This window comes from Emys orbicularis, chromosome 3, assembly GCF_028017835.1.
Source record: "Emys orbicularis isolate rEmyOrb1 chromosome 3, rEmyOrb1.hap1, whole genome shotgun sequence".
NCBI lineage: Eukaryota > Metazoa > Chordata > Testudines > Emydidae > Emys > Emys orbicularis.
In genome coordinates, this window is record NC_088685.1 from 43,237,342 (window position 1) to 43,256,919 (window position 19,578).

A 19,578-nucleotide genomic window follows, 5' to 3' on the forward strand; every position below is an offset into this window, starting at 1 on the left:
TAATCACTTAGCTGTCCAGCCATTTCCCAAAACTAGATCAAATCCTTCTGCAACTTTGTTAAATCCTCCACTGTGTCCTAAAATCCTCGATCATTTCCTCTTGTCTTTGTATTATCTGTAAATTTTGAAACGATGCACTTCGTTTCATCCTCCAAGTCCCTACCAGTAATAAATATGTTAAGTAGGATTAGTCCCAGGTCCCAGCTATGCGGAACCTAGCCTGGTACACAATCTTCATAAGGATTTACTGCTAATTGAACCTTTCCTACCAACCAGCTCTCAATCTAGCTGTCTTAGCAAAGAAACCTTTTGGAAATGATACTTCAGTGAGCCGGGTCAGCAGATAAAGAGGGTGTTAGATGCAGGTTAGATGCATATTTCCTATATATCTTTAGTGTAAATCCCATAGAAAATCTAAAATGAGTTTTAGCTCCATGCTTACATTCTCATACATTTTAAATATGAAAACTTACCAAATCCATGGACCAGAATTTTAAGTTTTTCCTGTCTTCTTAAATTTAGCTTTTGAGACCTGAATTTTCAGAGGCTTTTGGAGTATTTTTCCCACAAGCCATAAGCAGATTATTTATGCATTGATACTGATTTGTACACTGTTTTAACAGCTGTATTTTGACTCTGTCAGAATAAATTAATACATGAAACTTTTTCATAATTTCAGAGCTTGAACGTCTGATGACACTAAGCCATGATATAAAGAACCCAAGTAAGTAGAACTTCTGAATTTAATAGACAGTTCATGAAATAATATAATTACACACTGATGACTGTGCTCCCCAAGGAGTCCTCTTAAGACAATGACAGTCTCATTTTTCACAGCAAGATTTGCTTGCTTATCTTTTGATTATTTTAAAACAAATATTAGCTCTTATCTGAGAGCAGTCTCCATCACTCAAGAGTCTTTTGATGTTTGTCCATTTTTAATACTGGCGCGGTGTCTATTATGCAAAATCCTCAAACACTGCATTAAGGATGTAGCGGAGATTGTGCTCTGACTCCTAGAAAGAAGCTTTAAAATGCATCAGAAAGGTACAGTAGAGTTTTGCTTTTTATTCCTCTCTTCTTGCTCACAAGGGTTCATGCATTATTGACTTTTGCTTGCTTTTATTCTTGTAGCAATTCCTCTGAAATCAGAATTAGCTTATGAGATGTTTGATAAAGGAGAGGTTCGTTTCTGGGTTCAAGCTGAGAGTTTGTCACCAAATGCCAGCTTCAGATTTGTTGTTAATGATAAAGAAGTTGTAAACAGCGACGTAAGTACATGTGGAAGGCTATAGTTGCCTTTATGTCACTTTTGCATGTGAATTTCTTAAATCTGCATTGTCTACAATACTATTAATGTTGAAGTGTTGGTAGTGCCTGGAAGGAATGCCATTGTGCTAAGTACTATATACACATCTCATAAAGTGACAGGCCCTGCCCCCAAAGAGCTTATAAGTTAAGCATATTATGAGATATGGAAGCTAGGGATAAATGGATAAACAAGTGATGGGGAGAACAAGGTAACACTGAGGTAACCATACTTGGTATAATAAGCACCAGTCATGGTATGCCTACTGCTCAGCCATTGCCAAATATTTTGTAGGCCTCACAGCACAAGTGAGATTTAAGAAGGGATTTGAAGGAGGACAATGTGCAGGTTTTTAGGGGGTGCTCTTCCCATGTGTTGGAATTTTTATTATTTATGCAGAGTATTATCACAATACTAACTTAACCATAAATTCCTCTATTAAATCCAAAGGCTGAATGTTATTTATACAATTGCTCTAAACATGCCTAAAAAACCTAGATAATAAACAATTTACTACATCAAAACAGTAACAGGACATGTATAAGCATTTAATCAAGATACTGAAAAACAGGCTAAACCCCAGGGTGCTTAGACCCATTCTGGTCGGCTCCATCTTGGTTAGGCAAGTATTAGCAAAGAACCCTTTCAGAGTTTACTTTTTTATACCCTTTAACAAACAAGTGATGTCATTGCCAATTGTCAGACCTTAGCTAAGCACAGATTAAGCAATATTTTATAATACATAAAACAAACTCATATAACCAATTATTCATTGTACCTGGGACCCATTTAACCCTGTTTTATTTCAGATAAATTAAGAAATATCTTAAATAAGATAACAGTATTATTTTGAAGGGTCACTATATATTTAACACCACAACTCTTCTTTCTCATGATCTCATTCTTTTTGGTCACGTCCTTCGGGCCTATTGCTCATCCTAATATCCTAACTCAATTTAAAACCACAGTTCACCCAAATCTAATGTGGGCCTAAATTCCTACACCAGGCATAAGAGGCAGCATGGGAGAATGCTGCAAAGTGCTTGAGGGAAAACTGGACTAACGGGTAGTGAAGGCTGGCATTGTTGGCTGAGCTGAGGCTTTCTTCATCTTTTTATTTTCTATAATCAAGGTGTAAATTGGAAGGAATGTGTCTTTAAAAATAAATATGAGGCAAGATGAATGACTATACAACAGTGATGGGCAAATGTCAAAGGTTTGGAGTTTGGATTTGTATAAACATCCAAACTGTACAGTAGAAGCTTATCCTAACTGTTTGAGACGGAAATATGTGCCTAGGTGTTTTAAGGCCTAATAGAACTCCCACTGAAGTCAGTGGTAAAATTCCCATTGATTTTTTGAGGGAGTTTGATTGGACTCTTGGGCACTTTAAAGCTCCCATCACCTTAGCATAGATAGAACAGCCTTTCCCTGAGCTGTCCCCATTTTCCCATTTCTGCTGTTGGTCCTGTCCAAAAATACCATAAGAACAGTTTTTCCTGTGTTATTTTGGCATTGCCAGTTTCAGTCAGAACCTGGAAGTGGAAAGCACAACTTAGCTGAACTTTTCAAACCTTAAAGGCCCATCTTGAATTAGGTTCTATAAATGGATACAGATTTGGGGGATGGGGGCAGGGGACAGAAGGGGTCTCTTTGTTTCATCTGTTTGCCATAGTATGTAATATATCTGCCACTTGCCTCTAACTGTGGATTGCCTACATGTGAACATGTCAGTGTGTTACAGTATTTTGACTGTTGCATAAGCACAACTTTCCAGCTGAGGTGCTTCTGTTAGCAGCAAATTATATGTTGCCGCTTGTATAGATAGGTACAGACATTGGGCCCAGTCATGGAGCTCTTATTCACATGGGTACTCTCAATGACTTCAGCGAGATGTTGCATGTATTTTAAATTTGGAGGCTAGATTGGGAGTGGCCCCTGCATGGCTGCCCGGTCACAGAAGGGTAAGGCAGAAGCTTCCCCTACCTGTGCACTGCTGCACTAAGACCATTCACTGCAGTGGACCCTGTAAAGGGATCAGGGAAGGATAAGGATAAGGCAGAGCCATGCTGTTCCGCCCCCAACCCTCCCGCACCATCAGGTCATGGTGCAGGGCTAGCACACCGGGGGGAGCACATTGCTCACCCTCTGTACATAAAGAGCAGCATTCGGAGAGTCTGTGCCTGTCTGCCTGTCTGATCCCCCCCAGTAATCTTTCTGGGGTGGGGTGGCTTCACACTGCTCCCTGAGCATGGCTATGGCTTCAAAGCGATTAATCTGTTCCGTAGGTTGCAGAAACCATTTTTGATCAGAGAAGCTTGTCTGCATTTTTTGCAAACCCTGGAGAGCAAAGAGCATTCCCCTGGATTAGATATTGACAGGATTAAGAGGGAATATTTCTCTGTTAGAATTATTAATTTCTTTCCCCCTTACAGTTTTTCTTGAGAAGTAATAAACTTTAACATTGAAAACATGAATAAAAGATGACTAGCATCTATTGAAGTTTCAATATTCTGGATTTGGAATTGTTTACAGAACTGATTCATCTATTTTTAGTGTGCATCTGTTTTGAAAGAGTTGACATCATAGATAGCCTCTTGCAGTCGAGCTGTATTATTTCACCATTTTAATTAGTAATCCACAGGTGACATTTACTTGTGGAGATTGATGATATTTTTGTGGAAAGTCACATAAAAGCCTTGTATTTATGGTACCCATAAAATCATTGAACTTCATCTTGCTGCATAATGGCAATAGCTAGAAGCCTAATTATTTTCCAAAACCTGCCTAGAGACTGGACTGCAGTCAGTGAACATGTTCAATAGACCATTGTGATGGTGAGAATGTAGTTTGAGTCTTGTCATTGACGAGAATGAAATAACTTTCTTCTGGGCCCTAATTGGGAAAACTTCCTTTGGTCTCACTTCTGAAAGATGTTTGAAATATAGTAATGTGAAAATGGAATGAACTGGCACTGTTCAGCCTGTTTAGTCATTTTAATCTTGCTCCCTGTGCCCAAAAGTAAGAAATATAACAAATTCAAGAAGCAAGAAAAAGGACAAGATTGAGCCTTTGTATTTTCCCCCTTCTAATTTCCTTTGTACTGCTGGAAACACCAATTTAGTTTTCTCTCTTGGGTCTGTTTCTGTACCATTGAAATCAATGGGCATTTTGCCATTGACTTCAATGAGTACAGGGTCTGGAATCTCAGAGACCAAGAGAAATGTTTTCTTGATTTAGTTGCACTGCTTGATACTTAATTTAATGAATAACATGTAGCTTCTTTTCATTTCCCACACAAACCCCTCTTTTTAATCATCCTGGCCACCAACTCTTTTGTACCGTCTTTTCCGACAAACTTTGATTACATATGCCAATGTCCTGTTTAATGTGGTGATTTAGCCAATTCTCCTTTACCCTGTGATATTACTTTACTATGTGTGTTCAAAAAAAGATGTAAACATCCAGATTTTATGACCATCGCTCCATTGTAATTATGTGCAAACAATGTACATATTCTCTTCTCTGTATTTCATTTAATTAATAAATACTGTAGTTATCCTACTGGTTCTTTCTTTACTTCTCCCTTCATTATTTTTTTCTTTTCCTTACATTCATTTGATAGTTGTTTCCTTGATATTTTAAATTAAACTTTTAGATTTCAGTACCAATAATCTATTTTTCAAAATGGCCTCTTATCCTTAACCAGTAAAGGCCCAATCCTGCTAACTCTTCTTGACACAAGTTGTTGTTATTGATACTAGTAGGCACATTGACTTCAGTGGAACTCTTCACATAAGTGAGGGCCTTATATGGGAAAATAAATCGGAACCCATCTTTCTTTTCTATTTCCATTAGCAACTCTTCCATCCTTTCTGTTCCTCAGGATTCTGTAATTTGTAAATCCTTGCTCTCTTTCTCACTCCACATCAAACCCACACATTTTTTCTCAACAGTATGTCCAAGATCGTCATCTTGACTACTGCAACCTCTTCCCATCATGCCTGTGATCCTTACCTCTCTTCAATCCATCCAAAACATTGACACAAAATCATCTCCCTCACTTGTTGCTACAAACTTATCCAGCTCTCTTTAGATTCCTTCATATTGTTTGGCACTAGTTGACTCCCCTTTCATTAATATGCTTTCCATGCCTGTTTGTTTATTTTTTTGCATCTCATTTTATCTGCTATAACTTTTTTATGTTTCATATCAAATAATGTAGCTTCTTATTTTTCTTCATTTATTGCATTTATAATGTTCATATTTTCAATTTTCCTCTATTTATTTTTAGATCTTTACTTTCTTTATTGTATGCCATATGTTCTTATTATTGTTTGTATGTTTAAGACCTGTTTCTGTGAGCCACTTGATTCCATTGGAAGTTGAGAGAGCTCAGCACTTTACCACACCATACCATAAATATCTCCCTTGTATAATTTGTACTTTTGCAAATGTCAGTAATGATCATTAAAAATACAGGGTCTAATACTGCTCCCATTCAGTATTAAAAGGTCCTTCCACTTAACCAGACCAGGATCAGTCCCATAATGAGTGTAATGTATCATCTAATCTGTAGTAGGGTACATCTGTACTGCAATCATGGGGCATGATAGTATCTTGAATAGACATGTCTGAGCTTGCTTTAATTAAGTGAGCTCAGGTACTGTAACAGTGAAGCCATGGCCACGTGCGCTTCAAGCCCACCTGGAACCCAGCTGTACATACTTCCATTGCTTCACTGCTCTGGTACCTGAGCTAGGTGGATTAAATCTAGCTAGAGATTGTCCACTTGAGCTGCAGTCACACCCTGTGATTGCAGTATAGACATACCCTTAATCTCATGTGCACAGTTTTCTTTCCAAAATGATGTTGTTTTGTTTCCTTTCTCACATCTTCTTTGCAGCCTATGGAGGAGTTCACTCACTGCCTCCTTGTGGCCAGTCGTAGCAGAGCAGCTCTCTCCCCATCTGGTAGCTCCCTGCAGACCATTGCTTCTGCACTGCAGTGGTGACTTTTCCTGTAACTCAATCCTCTGGCCAGGTCATGATTTAGTCCATCCCTTCTGCGGTATCAGAAAAATCCTACAAAAAAAAAAAAAAAGTCCAAGACTTTGTATCAGACCTTTGGCTCTGACTGTGGGCCTTGTGTTCTTCAGTGTCTTTTCTCAGGGCTCTCTGTTATCCTTGTCCTCTTCTTAGGTGCTTCATGCTAGCTTCCCTGGTGGCTGGTAGGGGAACCCAGGGCTTCCCACTGCATGGAGTTCAAGCCCAGGGACCCTATAACCAACAGCCAAATTCTGCTGTTTGGATTGGTTATAGTAGGTCTATCTACAGTATGAAGATATTTCTCTTAACCTCGACCTTCCAGCTGGCCTCAGTGGAACTCTACTCAGGAATAAAGCTCCATGCTGGCAGATATCTTTGCAGGATTGAAGCCAATAGTAGACTTAGTAGTATCCGCTCTGTGGGCCAGCTACTCATTCACATGAAGCCAGCATGGTCCATTACATTAAGATTTTTAAGTTGAGAAAAAGAACTGTTGTTATGATTATTAAACATTCATATCATAGTAGCAGAGAGGCCCCATTTTGCTGGGTACTGTACAAAAACAGATAAAGAGACAGCCCTTGCCCCAGAAAGCTTCATAGTAAGAGGTGAAGGATAGGCGACTGGGACATAAAATCAGCAAATGAATATGGTGATGACTGATATGTTAGGGAATTATAAATAACTTGCACTACACATCGCATTGTGTAGCTATGACCTACTGTCATGCTTCTGTAATTTCAGCGCCATAGAATTAAGTGTGACTATTCAAATGGCATTATTGAGATGCTGATGGACCAATTTACAATTGAAAATGAAGGAACTTACACTCTACAAATTGAAGATGGAAATGCCAAGAACCAGTCTTCATTAGTTCTCATTGGAGATGGTAAGTTCTCTGAAACATTTGGCTCAGCCTATGAAAAATAATGCACTTCAATTATTCTTTTGAGTTCTTCAGCAACTAACTTCTTGTTTAACACTTTTCTTCCATTAATTTAGCATTCAAGGCTGTATTGGCTGAGGCTGAGCTCCAGAGAAAGGAGTATCTCAGGAAACAAGGTAAGAGAGGAAGGGCTGGTGATTTAGGGATGATTTTTTGCAGCTAACGGAGCACCTCTTGTGAATGATGAGTGTCCTCAACTCCCTTTGACATCAGTAGGAGTTGAGAACACTGAGCACCATGCAGGAGATACTGAACACTTTGCACGATGTTGAATCTTATTTCCCAAGAAGTCTGTATTACACACACTATTTCCCAAGAAATCTGCTATTAAACACAGTTGCACACACTATCAGAAATTGCACACACTATCAGAAACCATAATTATGCTTTCTTAGGGTCATTTACTGCTCTCAGTTTGTGGTAGAACTTCCACTATGTGATGTGCACACAAGTGGAGGGTAGGTAAAGTTGGGGATCTTACAAGAAGTTATCTTCTGATTTAACCAGTGAGGGATCCTACTGTAGGCTCTGTCTGATCCAGCAAAGCATTTCAGTATGTGCTTAATTTTAAGCATGCAAGTAGTTCCATTGATATCATTGATCAGAAACTGTGTGTGTGGGGAATTCACACATGCAAAGTATAGTGTCAAATTCATCCTGTAGTCCTTGTATAGACAAAACTCCAGCAAAGAATAGAGGACTGGGCCCCAAATATGCACCTATTATTCTCTTTGTATAAAGTTCAGTCTAAATTTTTATTACAATTCAAATCAAGAATAATTTTTGCAGTTCAAGGAAAGTAGTATACTAGTTAGATGTCTAATTCAGAATACATAGCTGTTAAATCCTTCTTTTAAAATATTTTCATTCTAGTTATAATTTATAATTATAATTTATCAAGCGTATGTTATTTAGAATGATAAAAAATTATTGCTTATTTTATTTGCTCCAAACTTTGCATAAGTACCTTTGCATAAGTACTAATCTCAGGACACCAGCTAGCAGAATCACAAAAATTAGAGATGGCAAAAACCTATTAGTTCATCCTGTCATCTCCCTGCTAATCTACCTATTTTTATTGATCTCTCCAGTACATCTGCATAAATAATGTAATTTTGTATTTTTTGTGTTGGTTTATTTATAGTCTTATGAACGAAGATACAAAATATTCCCTTCAATGCACAAGCTCAGAGGATTTTTTCCTCTGAGGAGCTGAACACTGTGAACCCTCATTGACTTCAGTGGGAATTGTAGGGACTCAACTCCTCATAGGATCAGACATTAAATTTATGTTGTTAGGTCCTGATCTTGCAGACACTTAAACATATGCATAACTTTACTCACATGAGTCATCCCACTGACTTCAAAGCGACTGTGCCTGTCAGGAAAGCTACTCATGGGCATGCCTATTTGCAGGATTGGAGCAGGTTATGGGGGAACACGAGTAGTTCAGATTTCTCTTTGGTGATATTAGAACATAATTTAAATATGTTTCATTTAATGTAATTTGGAAAAAAATGTTTTGTCAGGGATTTTTGCTTTCAACATATAATTGGGTGAGCATTTTGAGACACTTGTTTATTCTCCAATTCCCTCTCCAGGGACATTTGGACATTTGTTGGTAACCCTATTCTATCTTTTTCCTATGTTTAGTTGGCAACCAGGTAATATCAAATTTAATGACTTTATTGGTCTCACTCAGTAAGCTGTAGTGCATTTGGGAATGGTACATCTCCTCAGCTGCAAACTAAGATGGGTCCCACATTTCCCCCCCCCCCCTTCTTTATCCCACATCAATAAGACAAACACTCATTGAAAGGTTTCTCCTTTAGGAAATATGTAGTTCATGAACGATTGGGACCAAGGCTCCTGGATCTACTTTCTATTGGATCTACATCTACTTTCCCCTGCTCACAATGAAGTGAGAAGTGTTCCCTTGTAGATTCCATAACACATGTTTTAAATTCATTTTGTTTCCCAGGTCCTCATTTTCTGGAGTATTTATACTGGGAAGTTACAGAAGATTGTGAGGTTTTACTTGTTTGTAAGGTGAGAAAATATATTTGGAAACATTTTCCACGCAGTTTTATAAAATCTCACAATAATATGTAGAAGATGCATTTTTAAACATTATTTGTTTTTAATAGTGAGTTTAGCAAACAAACATTTCTTGTATGAATTTAGATGACAAAACAGGACTTTTCATATTTGTAGTCAATGGTTTTGAAAAAGTAACATCTTAATTTCAAAGTAATGTATACAGAGTTCTGAGAAAGCTCTTACTGTCATTAATTGTCCTTACATGCTATTCTAGGAGGCTTTACTATTCTAGTTGCTTTACTTTTTATAAGACCTCATAATGAGAGGAATGAATAATTAAAAGGATTTAATTTGGGAAGCATCGAACTCAGGATGTTCACTGCTTTTTGAGCAGTGCAGACACTTTTGTATTAGTTTTAACTACTCATTTTTAATAGGTTTTGGGTTTCTAATTAGAGTTGATTGAATAATTCATTATGAGTAATTTATCTTACACATTTAGTAGCTTTTTTTCCTGTTCACAAATTATCTGTGAACACACATAAGACTTTAGCTTCAGCTCATGCCCAGCATAACTAAGTGGGGAGGCAAAAGTGGCTCTAAACCGCCATTCTCCCAATCCTGGGGCTGAACTGCCCTCTGGTACAAATTAGAGCAGCCACATGGCTGTCTTTAACATATACTGGCTAGCACAGTACCCTAAGGACCATTCCTCTGGCCAGAGATAGCTGAAGTGTGCCATGATCCAGTCACACCTTCTCCCATCCAAGTCATGCTCTGAGCTATGTCATCTATATACACTGGGGGAGGCAGATGCCGTCGAGTGCACTACACTCACTTTAAACCCTTACAATAGGGCAATCACCAGAAGGTCGGAGTTAATTTCTAGGTTCTCATAGAAGAAGGCAAGATGGTTGCCAGGACTGCTTTTCAATCAGTGGTAGATGCAGCTGATACATCTCCAAGGGTGATGGCTTCTGCCTTTATAATATAGTGCAGGGAATCATGCTTTCATGCTTCAGTGTTTCCAGAGAGGTTCAGAACACCACTGAAGACCTGCCCCTCGATGAGACTCATCTGTTTAACCAGAAGACAGATGTGTCTTTGCACACCCTGAAGAATTCCAGAGACACCTTCCACTCCCTGGGTATATATACTCCTGCCCCCAACAGAAAAATTCATAGGCAATCATACAAGCCTAGACCAATGACTCAATTCTACCACCAGAGACCTTATGAGCCACCCCAAAAGAGAGACCAGGTTGAAAAGCCCCACATCTTCCTCAGCAGATTCTTCATCCCAATCCCAACCCTCAGCTAAGTGTTGTTTTTGATGGGTGATTGAGAGCTGCAAACCACTAAGTTCAACACCTGCTGATCCCCATGCACCATTTGGGGTTTGTCTAGCACTATTTTTCAACACCTGGAGTGCAATAACAAAGGACAAATGGGTTCTGAATGTCATCTATTCTGGCTATACAATAGAGTTTATATATGTACCACCTCCTATCTCCTTTCCCACCCCCTTTTGGGGGCTACTCTCACGAGAAGATTCTTAAAAAGAAGTAGAATCTCTCTTACAGCAAGGAGCAATAGAGCGGATTCCTTTTCAGTACCAAGTGTGGGGTTTTCACTCAACGTACTTCCTAGTACCCAAAAAGAAGAGCAGTTGGAGACCTATTCTCGATCCTTGCCATCTCAACAGTTGTATTCTCAGACTAAAGTTTCGGATGATCATATTGGCATCTATAATTCCATCCCTGGAGAAAGACGTGGTTTTCAGCTTTTGATATGAAAGGCGCCTACATCCACCCCGCCCATGGACGGTTTCTCAGATTCATGGTGTGCACCCACCACTTTCATTACAGAGTACTCCCTTTTGGAATTGCTGCTGCCCCCAGGGTCTTTACCCAGGTGTTCTCTGTAGTAGCAGCCTATATCAGATGCCAGGGTTTCACTGTTTTCTCCTGTCTCAACGTTTGGCTTCTTGTTGCCAAGACAACCAAGAGCCTGTGAGTCAACTTTGACAATGCTGCAGCTTTCTTTCTCTTTAGGGGTCCATGCAAACTCCAAAAAGTCCATCCTCACTCTAACAGAGACTTTACACTTCATTGGGGTGTCCTTAAATACAATCACAGCAAGGGCTTACCTGCCAATGGACAGGTTTCAGGCAATGAATGATCTCATAGACCAGGTCATAAGCAACTCTTTAGTACTTGTCAAGATTTGTCTCTCTCTCTCTCTCTCTCTCCTGGATCATAAGGCTTCATGCACTTAGGTCATGCTTTTTGCCAAGCTCCACCTTGGTTGCCTGCAAGCCTGGCCTCAAACAATGTACTTACCAAATCTGCAGTCCAGGAGCACCATAGTGACTAATCCAGCCAAACTAATATCCCTGCTATGGTGGAAAAATCCCCACCAGGTATGTGTGGGCATTTCCTTCTGTGCCTCCTCACCACATAGGATGATCATTACAGATTCCTCTCTGTTGCGTTGGGGAGCCCACATGAACACTGTACAGCATAGAGCACCTGGACATTTCAAGAGTCCAAGATGTACATCAATATTCTGGAATTGCAACCAGTTCAAAGGGCTTGAGAAGCCTTTTCCCCATTCATTTAAGGTCACCATGCCCTCATAATGTCAGACATCACACAATCGGATCACCCTATCGGCAGTCTACCTCTCAGGGAACCTAGTGTACTCTCTCAGCAAACATTTTGCTGTTGACCACAAGTGGGAACTACACGACTCTGTGATGAATAATATTTTTACTTAGTGGAGGACCCCCACCAGAGACCTGTTTGCCTCCCAAAATGAACAGGAAGTGTGGCATATACTGCTCCAGAGGTTATGCTTTACTTCTTCCATGCTCAGACCACTTGAACGATACCTTCCTTCCATTACCACTCCTACCTTGGGTCTTTCAAAAGATTCAGCAGGACAGAACATGAATCATTCTCCTTGCCCCCAACTGGCCCAGACAATTTTGGTTTCTGAGCCTCCCATGCATTTTGTCTTGAGCACCGATCATTATTCTGACATTTTCCTATCTCCTGATGCAGGGAAACAGCAAATTCAAGCATCCCAACCACCATCTGCTTCATTTCAGGGCTTAGTTTTTGGATGGGCATTGTCCTTAGAATGATCATGCTCTGAAACTGTACAGAACATCTTTTCTAACAGTAGAAAAGATTCCACTAGAAAATGTTACCTAGCCAACTGGAGGCATTTTTCTATCTGGGTGTATCAAATATACCCCCAGAAGCTGCAGATATGCCTCTTATTTTTGTCTATATACTTTCCTTAAAGACCGCAGGTTTGTCCATCAACTCCTTATGAGTCCGCTTGGCACAATCAGTGCATGCCATCCACCTTCACAGGGTACCTTGATCTTTGCACACCCACTGAATAGCAGATTCCAGAAAGGCCTAATCAAAACCTTCTGCCAATAAAAAAGCCAGGTCCTTGATGGGATTTGAATTTTGTTCTTTCGGTACTTGCTAAGTCTCCCTTTGAACCATTAGCTTCTTGCTCCATGTCTCTCCTTTCCATTAAAGCGATCACCTCAGCCAGGAGGATTGGTGAGCTTGGAGTCCTGATGGCAGATCCCCCTTTACTATATTCCATAGGGACAAAGTTTCATTAAGTTCACCCCCAATGTAGTTTGCATTTCACCTGCACCAGTAAATTCACTTACCTGTGTTTTTTCCAGAACCTCATGCATATTCAGAAGAAAAGAGACTCGATGTTCAGCCTTGGCATTTTACCTGCAGAGAACAAAAACAATCAGAAAGTCTCCTAGACTATCTGTCACCACAGCAGAAAGAGTTTGGGGTTAGAGTATATTTTCTCAAAATGGATCTCGGGCTGTATTTTGCTCTGCTATCAGCTGACTGATTTCCCCCCTTCTCTTGGGGTAAGGGCATTCCACAAGAGTGCAACATCTATGGCATCACTTCAAAAAGTGTCTCTACTTGATAGCTGCAAAGCAGTTACATGGAGTTTTATCCACACGTTTGTGAAACATTGTGCCAGGGTACAGGACTCCTCTGCTGATGCATTACCTGAAGGGGGGTTCCAAAGAGGATGGAGCTCGGCTGTTCTCAGTGGTGGCAGATGACAGAACAAGGAGCAATGGTCTCAAGTTGCAGTGGGGGAGGTCTAGGTTGGATATTAGGAAACACTATTTCACTAGGAGGGTGGTGAAGCACTGGAATGCGTTACCTAGGGAGGTGGTGGAATCTCCTTCCTTACAGGTTTTTAAGGCCCGGCTTGACAAAGCCCTGGCTGGGATGATTTAGTTGGGAATTGGTCCTGCTTTGAGCAGGGGGTTGGACTAGATGACGTCCTGAGGTCCCTTCCAACCCTGATATTCTATGATTCTATGATGGTCCTTCATTCGGCTGTGCCACCCTCATCCTCATACCCTTCTCCTACTTGAGTGCTGCTTGTCATTCACCCATAGTGGAATACACATTGGGACCAGCACTCAAAGAAGAAGAGAAAGTACTTACTTTATAGCAATTAAAAGTTCTTTGAGATGTGTGGTTTCCATATGTATTCCACTCCTGCCCTCCTTCCCCCCTGCTTCGGACTGTCTTTTGGTTCATGATAGAGAAGGAACTGAAGAGGTGGTCAGTCTGTCCTATCCTTTATCTCCTTGGTCAGAGGCACAAAGTGTGCAAGAATGCATGTTCAGACCAATGATTCTCTGGCTCTGGGTGCATGGAGCGCATGCATACCCACAGTGGAATACAGATAGGGACCACACATCTCGAAGAACCTCCAGTTACTATAAAGTAAATAACTTTCTCTCATTAGGAGCTCAGCAACAACCAACACTCACATCTACACTGGAGTTCACATTTTCCAGTGATTAACAAAAGAATAAAGAAAATGCAAGAAAAATTTACTACATTTCACACATTGTTTGTATCCCATTCACTCACTGAGATCATGAATTAGACACTATGTAGTGAATAAACCACTCTTGCAGGCAGCCAAGAAAACTCCGAAACAGTGGGCCAAATGCTCAGCTGGGGTAAGCTGGCATTGCGCCATTGACTTTGAGAGAAATTCATTGCAGTAATCATTGCCCACAACTTGTGCAATTAGTACAAAAAATCAAAACTCGCTTTAAGAACCAGGCTTGCAATTGTAGGTCCTGTTTGTTCAGGGGGCACAGGAAAGAGATGTACAAATACACAATAAAGAGAAGTCACAAGCTTGCTTGCCGTACATTTTATAACCATAGATTTGAAAAATCAGTTTTTTTTTTCATTTGATCTTCTAAGCTCTGAACTCAAGGTTCCTTGAATGCTTAACCATGTTAGATAAGAGTACATCTGCTGAAACCCAGCATCCTTTTATTAGACCTGCCTTTAATTTTATGACACTGGTGTGTCTTTGTTTAGAATGTGAATGCAACCAAGCTGAAACAGTGCAGCTTGCAAAACTCTGAGTGACAAACCTTTTATTGAGAGGCCTGTTAAATGACATAAAACAATATAAAAATTACATTGGCAGTACCTCTAAAGAGTGCTGAACTTCTGCTTCTAGTCACTCTCCTTTTAGCTGCTTCTTTGAAATCACACTTTAAACTCGCCCATCCAGCAGTATCACCTGATACACAGCTATATTTCAAACATAAAGCAATGCTGAAACCACAGCTGTAATCTCTTTCTCCATTGTTACTGCTGAAAGGCCACTGCTACTTCAAGAAGGTCACTCTAACCCCCTGAGCCTTCCTCACAGCTGCCAATGGATAGTTTTGTAGCCAGAACAACCAGAGCACAAAATGATCCAGCCACTTCCCCTTCTACCCATAACTGCCCCTTCTCATCCCTGGCTACTCCCCCCAGCCTGACCATAGCAGGATGATGTATGGCTGCACATGTTGCCCCTGTGCCAACCTAGCCTGGGGGAATTCTTTTGGCACTGCTCCTGCTCTCTTTAAGACCCCTGCCAAAGCAATGTAAGTGGGCCTTTGTGGGGATTAGACTCGGCCGCATAATGTACGTAGGCCCGAAAGAATTGTACCGAACTCTGCCTCCTAGGCAGAGAGTAGAAGTTAGTGCTCATGTGGAACGGGTGCAGCTCTGGAATGCACTTTGGGATTCTGTAGTGCTCTGTAACCACAGTCAGGACGGGCCATGGAACTCAGGCCATGGAATCTGTATAGGGCAGGGGTCGCAAGCTGGAGGATTCTCTGCGACTTTAAGTCTTTAAATCACGATCTGGAGACTTCAACAGCTGAGTTAAGGGAAAGTGGGTGGATCAGCTTTTGTGGCCTGCATCATGCGGGAGGTCAGACTAGATGACCACAATGGTCCCTTCTGACCTTAAAATCTATGAGTCTATGAGTATGCTACAGATCTGTTAGGACCAAGATTTGGCCCAATGCAATTTAATTGTAATTGTTCCATATGCTGCTTATCTGATCTACAGAATAGATAATAGAAAAATGTATCCTCTTGTATTGCAAATACAGTTAAATGGAGATGTCTTCTGTCAACATATAATAATATATGCATTTTCTGTTGTGCAGGTGGCAAACACTAAGAAGGAGACATTTTTCAAATGGTACAAGGATGGTTCTGGGCTTGAGGTTAAAGAGTTGCCTGATTTACAGAAAGGAGTGTGCCAGCTAACTATTCCAAAGGTATGATATAATCTACCAATTATCAGTGACAATTTCTGCATAACATTTTACCAGGTTGAGTCCTAAGCCAAGTGTCAACTCAGTATTTCTATGGGCCATTTTGAACGAAGGTACATTAGCTACACTCTAGTTCACTGGCATAATAGCTAGTGCTAATAAGAGATTGTCCATTTTTATTGTCTGCTCAACTAGTTCCTTCAGGACTCGTGTATGAATACGATGTGGTCCTGGTGACTTGTTGCTCCTTAATTTATCAATTTGGTCAAACATCTCATCTCTGACAGTGTCTCATCTTTACTGTCCGAAATGAATAGGTCTGAGGTAGGAATCTCCCCAGCAACCATTATAGTGAAGACTCATGTGAAAAGATTATGTTCACTTCTCTGTAATGGCCTCATCCTCCTTAATTGCCCCCACTGCTCCCTAATAGTCCAGCAGACCCAGTGATCCCTTGCACGTTTCCTGCTTTGACTGTAAAGCATTCCCTGTCACTTTATTTTATCTTTGGTTATTTGCCCTTCAAGTCCCCATTAACTTTTCTAACTTCCATCTTACAGTTTATCTGCAATAGTTTATGTGCTTTCTTTTGGCTTCAGTTTTGCAGGGTTAATATTTCCTGAAGGATATCTGTTTGGCTTGAATAACTTCTTTTGCCTTGACATTTAGATGCACTGTGTTTTTCCTCCTGTTTTCCTGCTTCTGTTTTTGTTTAGGACTTATGATTCTATTATGTAACCTCCATGCTAAGTCCAAATATTTAGATTTCCCCACTTTTGACTTTGACCAACTTCCTAATTTAAAAAAATATAAAAAAATCTCCCTTTTTAAACCATAGTGTCACTATACTATATTTTAATATGTAACTTCTCTGGGGATAGTGACACTATGGTACAGTAATTTCTTGAACCAAATATGGGGTGCTAATGGAACTAAATCAGGAATATTGACAGGGCTTTGGAGTGGAGCGTGGAGCAGCTCCGGAGCAGTGGAGCTGCAGGTTTTTGCCTGGAGCTGGAGCAGAGCCGGAGCACAGCTCCAAAGCCCTGAATATTGAGGCCTCTTACGTGCTCTAGAACGAAATGTTCCTAAAAGCAATCATTTCGTCTGAAGAGAAATTGTGTCTCTAAACTTCGTCCCAATGACGTGTCCCATTTGACTAGTTTATACATCAGTAGTTGAAGTAACCCATTATTAGTATCTTTTTTTAGACTTAATTGACTTCTGGATCTCACTAAACTACTCAGGCCATATGTATTTGTTTATATGTAACATCAGAGAGAAGCAACCTATTGATAGATAATTGAGCTAACTTTGTATTATAGTATAGGATTAGTGATTTAGCACATGTGAATAGAATAAAAAGAGCTTACTTACCAGGCCTAATCTTGAGTTTCTTCTCATTGGTAGTCATTGTTGAAGCAATTCAAAATAAGATTTTTGATATAGAAAATGGTCCAGTACTTGCTTATATCTCCAGCTCTAGTTTCAGTTGTACAGTAAATGTGCCATGTTTTATTTCTAGCTGTCTAAAAAGAATCAAGGTGAATATAAGGCAACAGTGTCAGATGACAGAGGTCAGGACGTGACTACTCTTGATATATCAGGAAAAGGTAAAGCTCAATTTGTTCTAGTGAAGTAATGCATGACTAACCATTCTTCAAAAGATGGCAAAGCATCTTCCCTTGCAAATGGACAACACAGGAAACTCTTGTGCTCTATTTAATTTCAAAGCTCTTGCTATTTTTAGAGGACTCAGAAACTATATAGGCTTTGGACCAAATTCCTTCAACCTTGGACTGAGCCAAGCATTCTTCCTCAAGTAGATTTTAACTATTCTTGGAGGAAAATATGCATTAGTAAGGGAGGCAGAATCTGGTCCAAAATACCAGCTTAGATCATAGGCAGCAAAAGAAGGTTTTATATATCATTAAAAATGATTGAGATAGTGGTGGACTGTTCCAATTTAATGTGTATTCCCAAACATTGCTCAGTAAAATGGTGTCAGAGTTAGTTAAAATATCTGAGTAATATAGAATGATTTATTGCCAACATAAACAATTTCTTTTTTCCCCCTAATGTGGTGATTTTCCATATCACTTTACATATAGCAAGGCTGTATTCTGAACAATTTTTACTATTTGTTGGTATGTTTCCTTTTTTCTTCTCCTCAGTGTTTGATGATATAATCCTGGCAATGAGCAGGGTCATTGGTAAGTAAATGCTGTCTCTGACTTTCATATAATATTTTGATATTAAAATCATGAGAGCCTGAGGCAAGCGGGAAATCTCTGGGAATCACAATGCATATCCTATTATGGGCACATTATTAAGTTTCTAAATAGGGATTTGATTTTGCTAATTGACATTATTAAAGGGGAACAAAGAATTATTCCACCTGGCTTGTATTGTTTAGTTACTATAAATGTCTTAGGGCTATTATTTATAGCTTTCTTCATATTAACCTCAGGTAAACAAATGACCATTTATACAATATAGAGAGGGTCTGATTCTGATTGCACTGACACTGATGCACCTCAGGAGTCACTCCAAGGTGCCAATAGAGCGGCATCTGTGTAAAATAGGTGTGAAATCAGTATCCGATCAATATTATTTAATGATCATTATACAAATAGTTTATTACTTTTAAAATAATCATCCTGGTAATAAACTTAATAAACAGCAACAAAAGAATGATACTGGACTAGACCCTGAGCAGGTGTAAATTAGCATAGCTCCATTGAAATCAACAAACTATGCCAGTCTACACCAAGATAATAACTATTTCCTAATTATAATTGTAGTTCTTGTAGATGAACCCATGTGTTGAGAGGGCAAGCATTATGAAAGCCCTATTTGTCTTTTTGCCCTACAATACACTGTGTTCTTTAATCAGAATATGTTTTATTTTATGCAGGTAAATCTGCTTCTCCACTGAAGGTCCACTGCACTCCAGAAGGAATAAGATTTCAATGTTTCCTGAAGTACTATGCAGATGAAATGAAAGCTAACTGGTATCAGAGGTAAGTGAGAGTGGCTGGCCAGACACTGAATTCAGTGGGAGATTTAAATAGATGTTAAGGTCTGCAGGATTTATTTGTATTTATTACCTTTTTTATGACATTCAGATATCACTTCCCATACAATTGATCATCCCAATGCTTCTGTAAGACAAGGAAGTATTATCATTCCCATTTTACAGAGGGGGAATGAAGGTACAGAGATATCAAGTGGCTTGCCCAAGGTCATTAAGGAAATCTGTAGCAGAGCCAGGAACAGAAGGTCTCCAAAGTTCCAGTCAATTGTTCCATTCACAGGAAAGGAGGGTTTGCAGGATAATGTTTTTAAACATAGTAATTCCTTGATATCCACCAGAGAGAGTGTAGGAAATGAAGTAGTTTGAATTGGACAGAAAGGGCCTGAGTCAGCAACATGTTACCCCAGTTTTATGCTCATGTAAAGCCATTGATTTCCATGAAGAAACAGGCATACAATGGGAGTAACAGTACTGAATTGGGTTCAAGGAGCACAAGGAGAGCATCTGTGAAGACTATTCATAAGGTGAGCTTAGTATC

General features: G+C 39.7%; 1 protein-coding gene across 1 annotated transcript in view; it reads left to right on the plus strand.

The window, feature by feature from the left end:
• The window catches only part of MYOM2 (myomesin 2), a 112,451-nt gene that overhangs the window by 71,228 nt on the left and 21,645 nt on the right, over positions 1-19,578 (plus strand). The window contains exons 25-33 of the mRNA XM_065400738.1: positions 680-724; positions 1,135-1,271; positions 7,102-7,246; positions 7,360-7,419; positions 9,285-9,352; positions 15,893-16,006; positions 17,529-17,616; positions 18,178-18,216; positions 18,921-19,026. Of these exons, the coding sequence (XP_065256810.1) occupies positions 680-724; positions 1,135-1,271; positions 7,102-7,246; positions 7,360-7,419; positions 9,285-9,352; positions 15,893-16,006; positions 17,529-17,616; positions 18,178-18,216; positions 18,921-19,026 (802 nt within the window). The remainder of the gene's footprint in view (positions 1-679; positions 725-1,134; positions 1,272-7,101; positions 7,247-7,359; positions 7,420-9,284; positions 9,353-15,892; positions 16,007-17,528; positions 17,617-18,177; positions 18,217-18,920; positions 19,027-19,578) is intronic.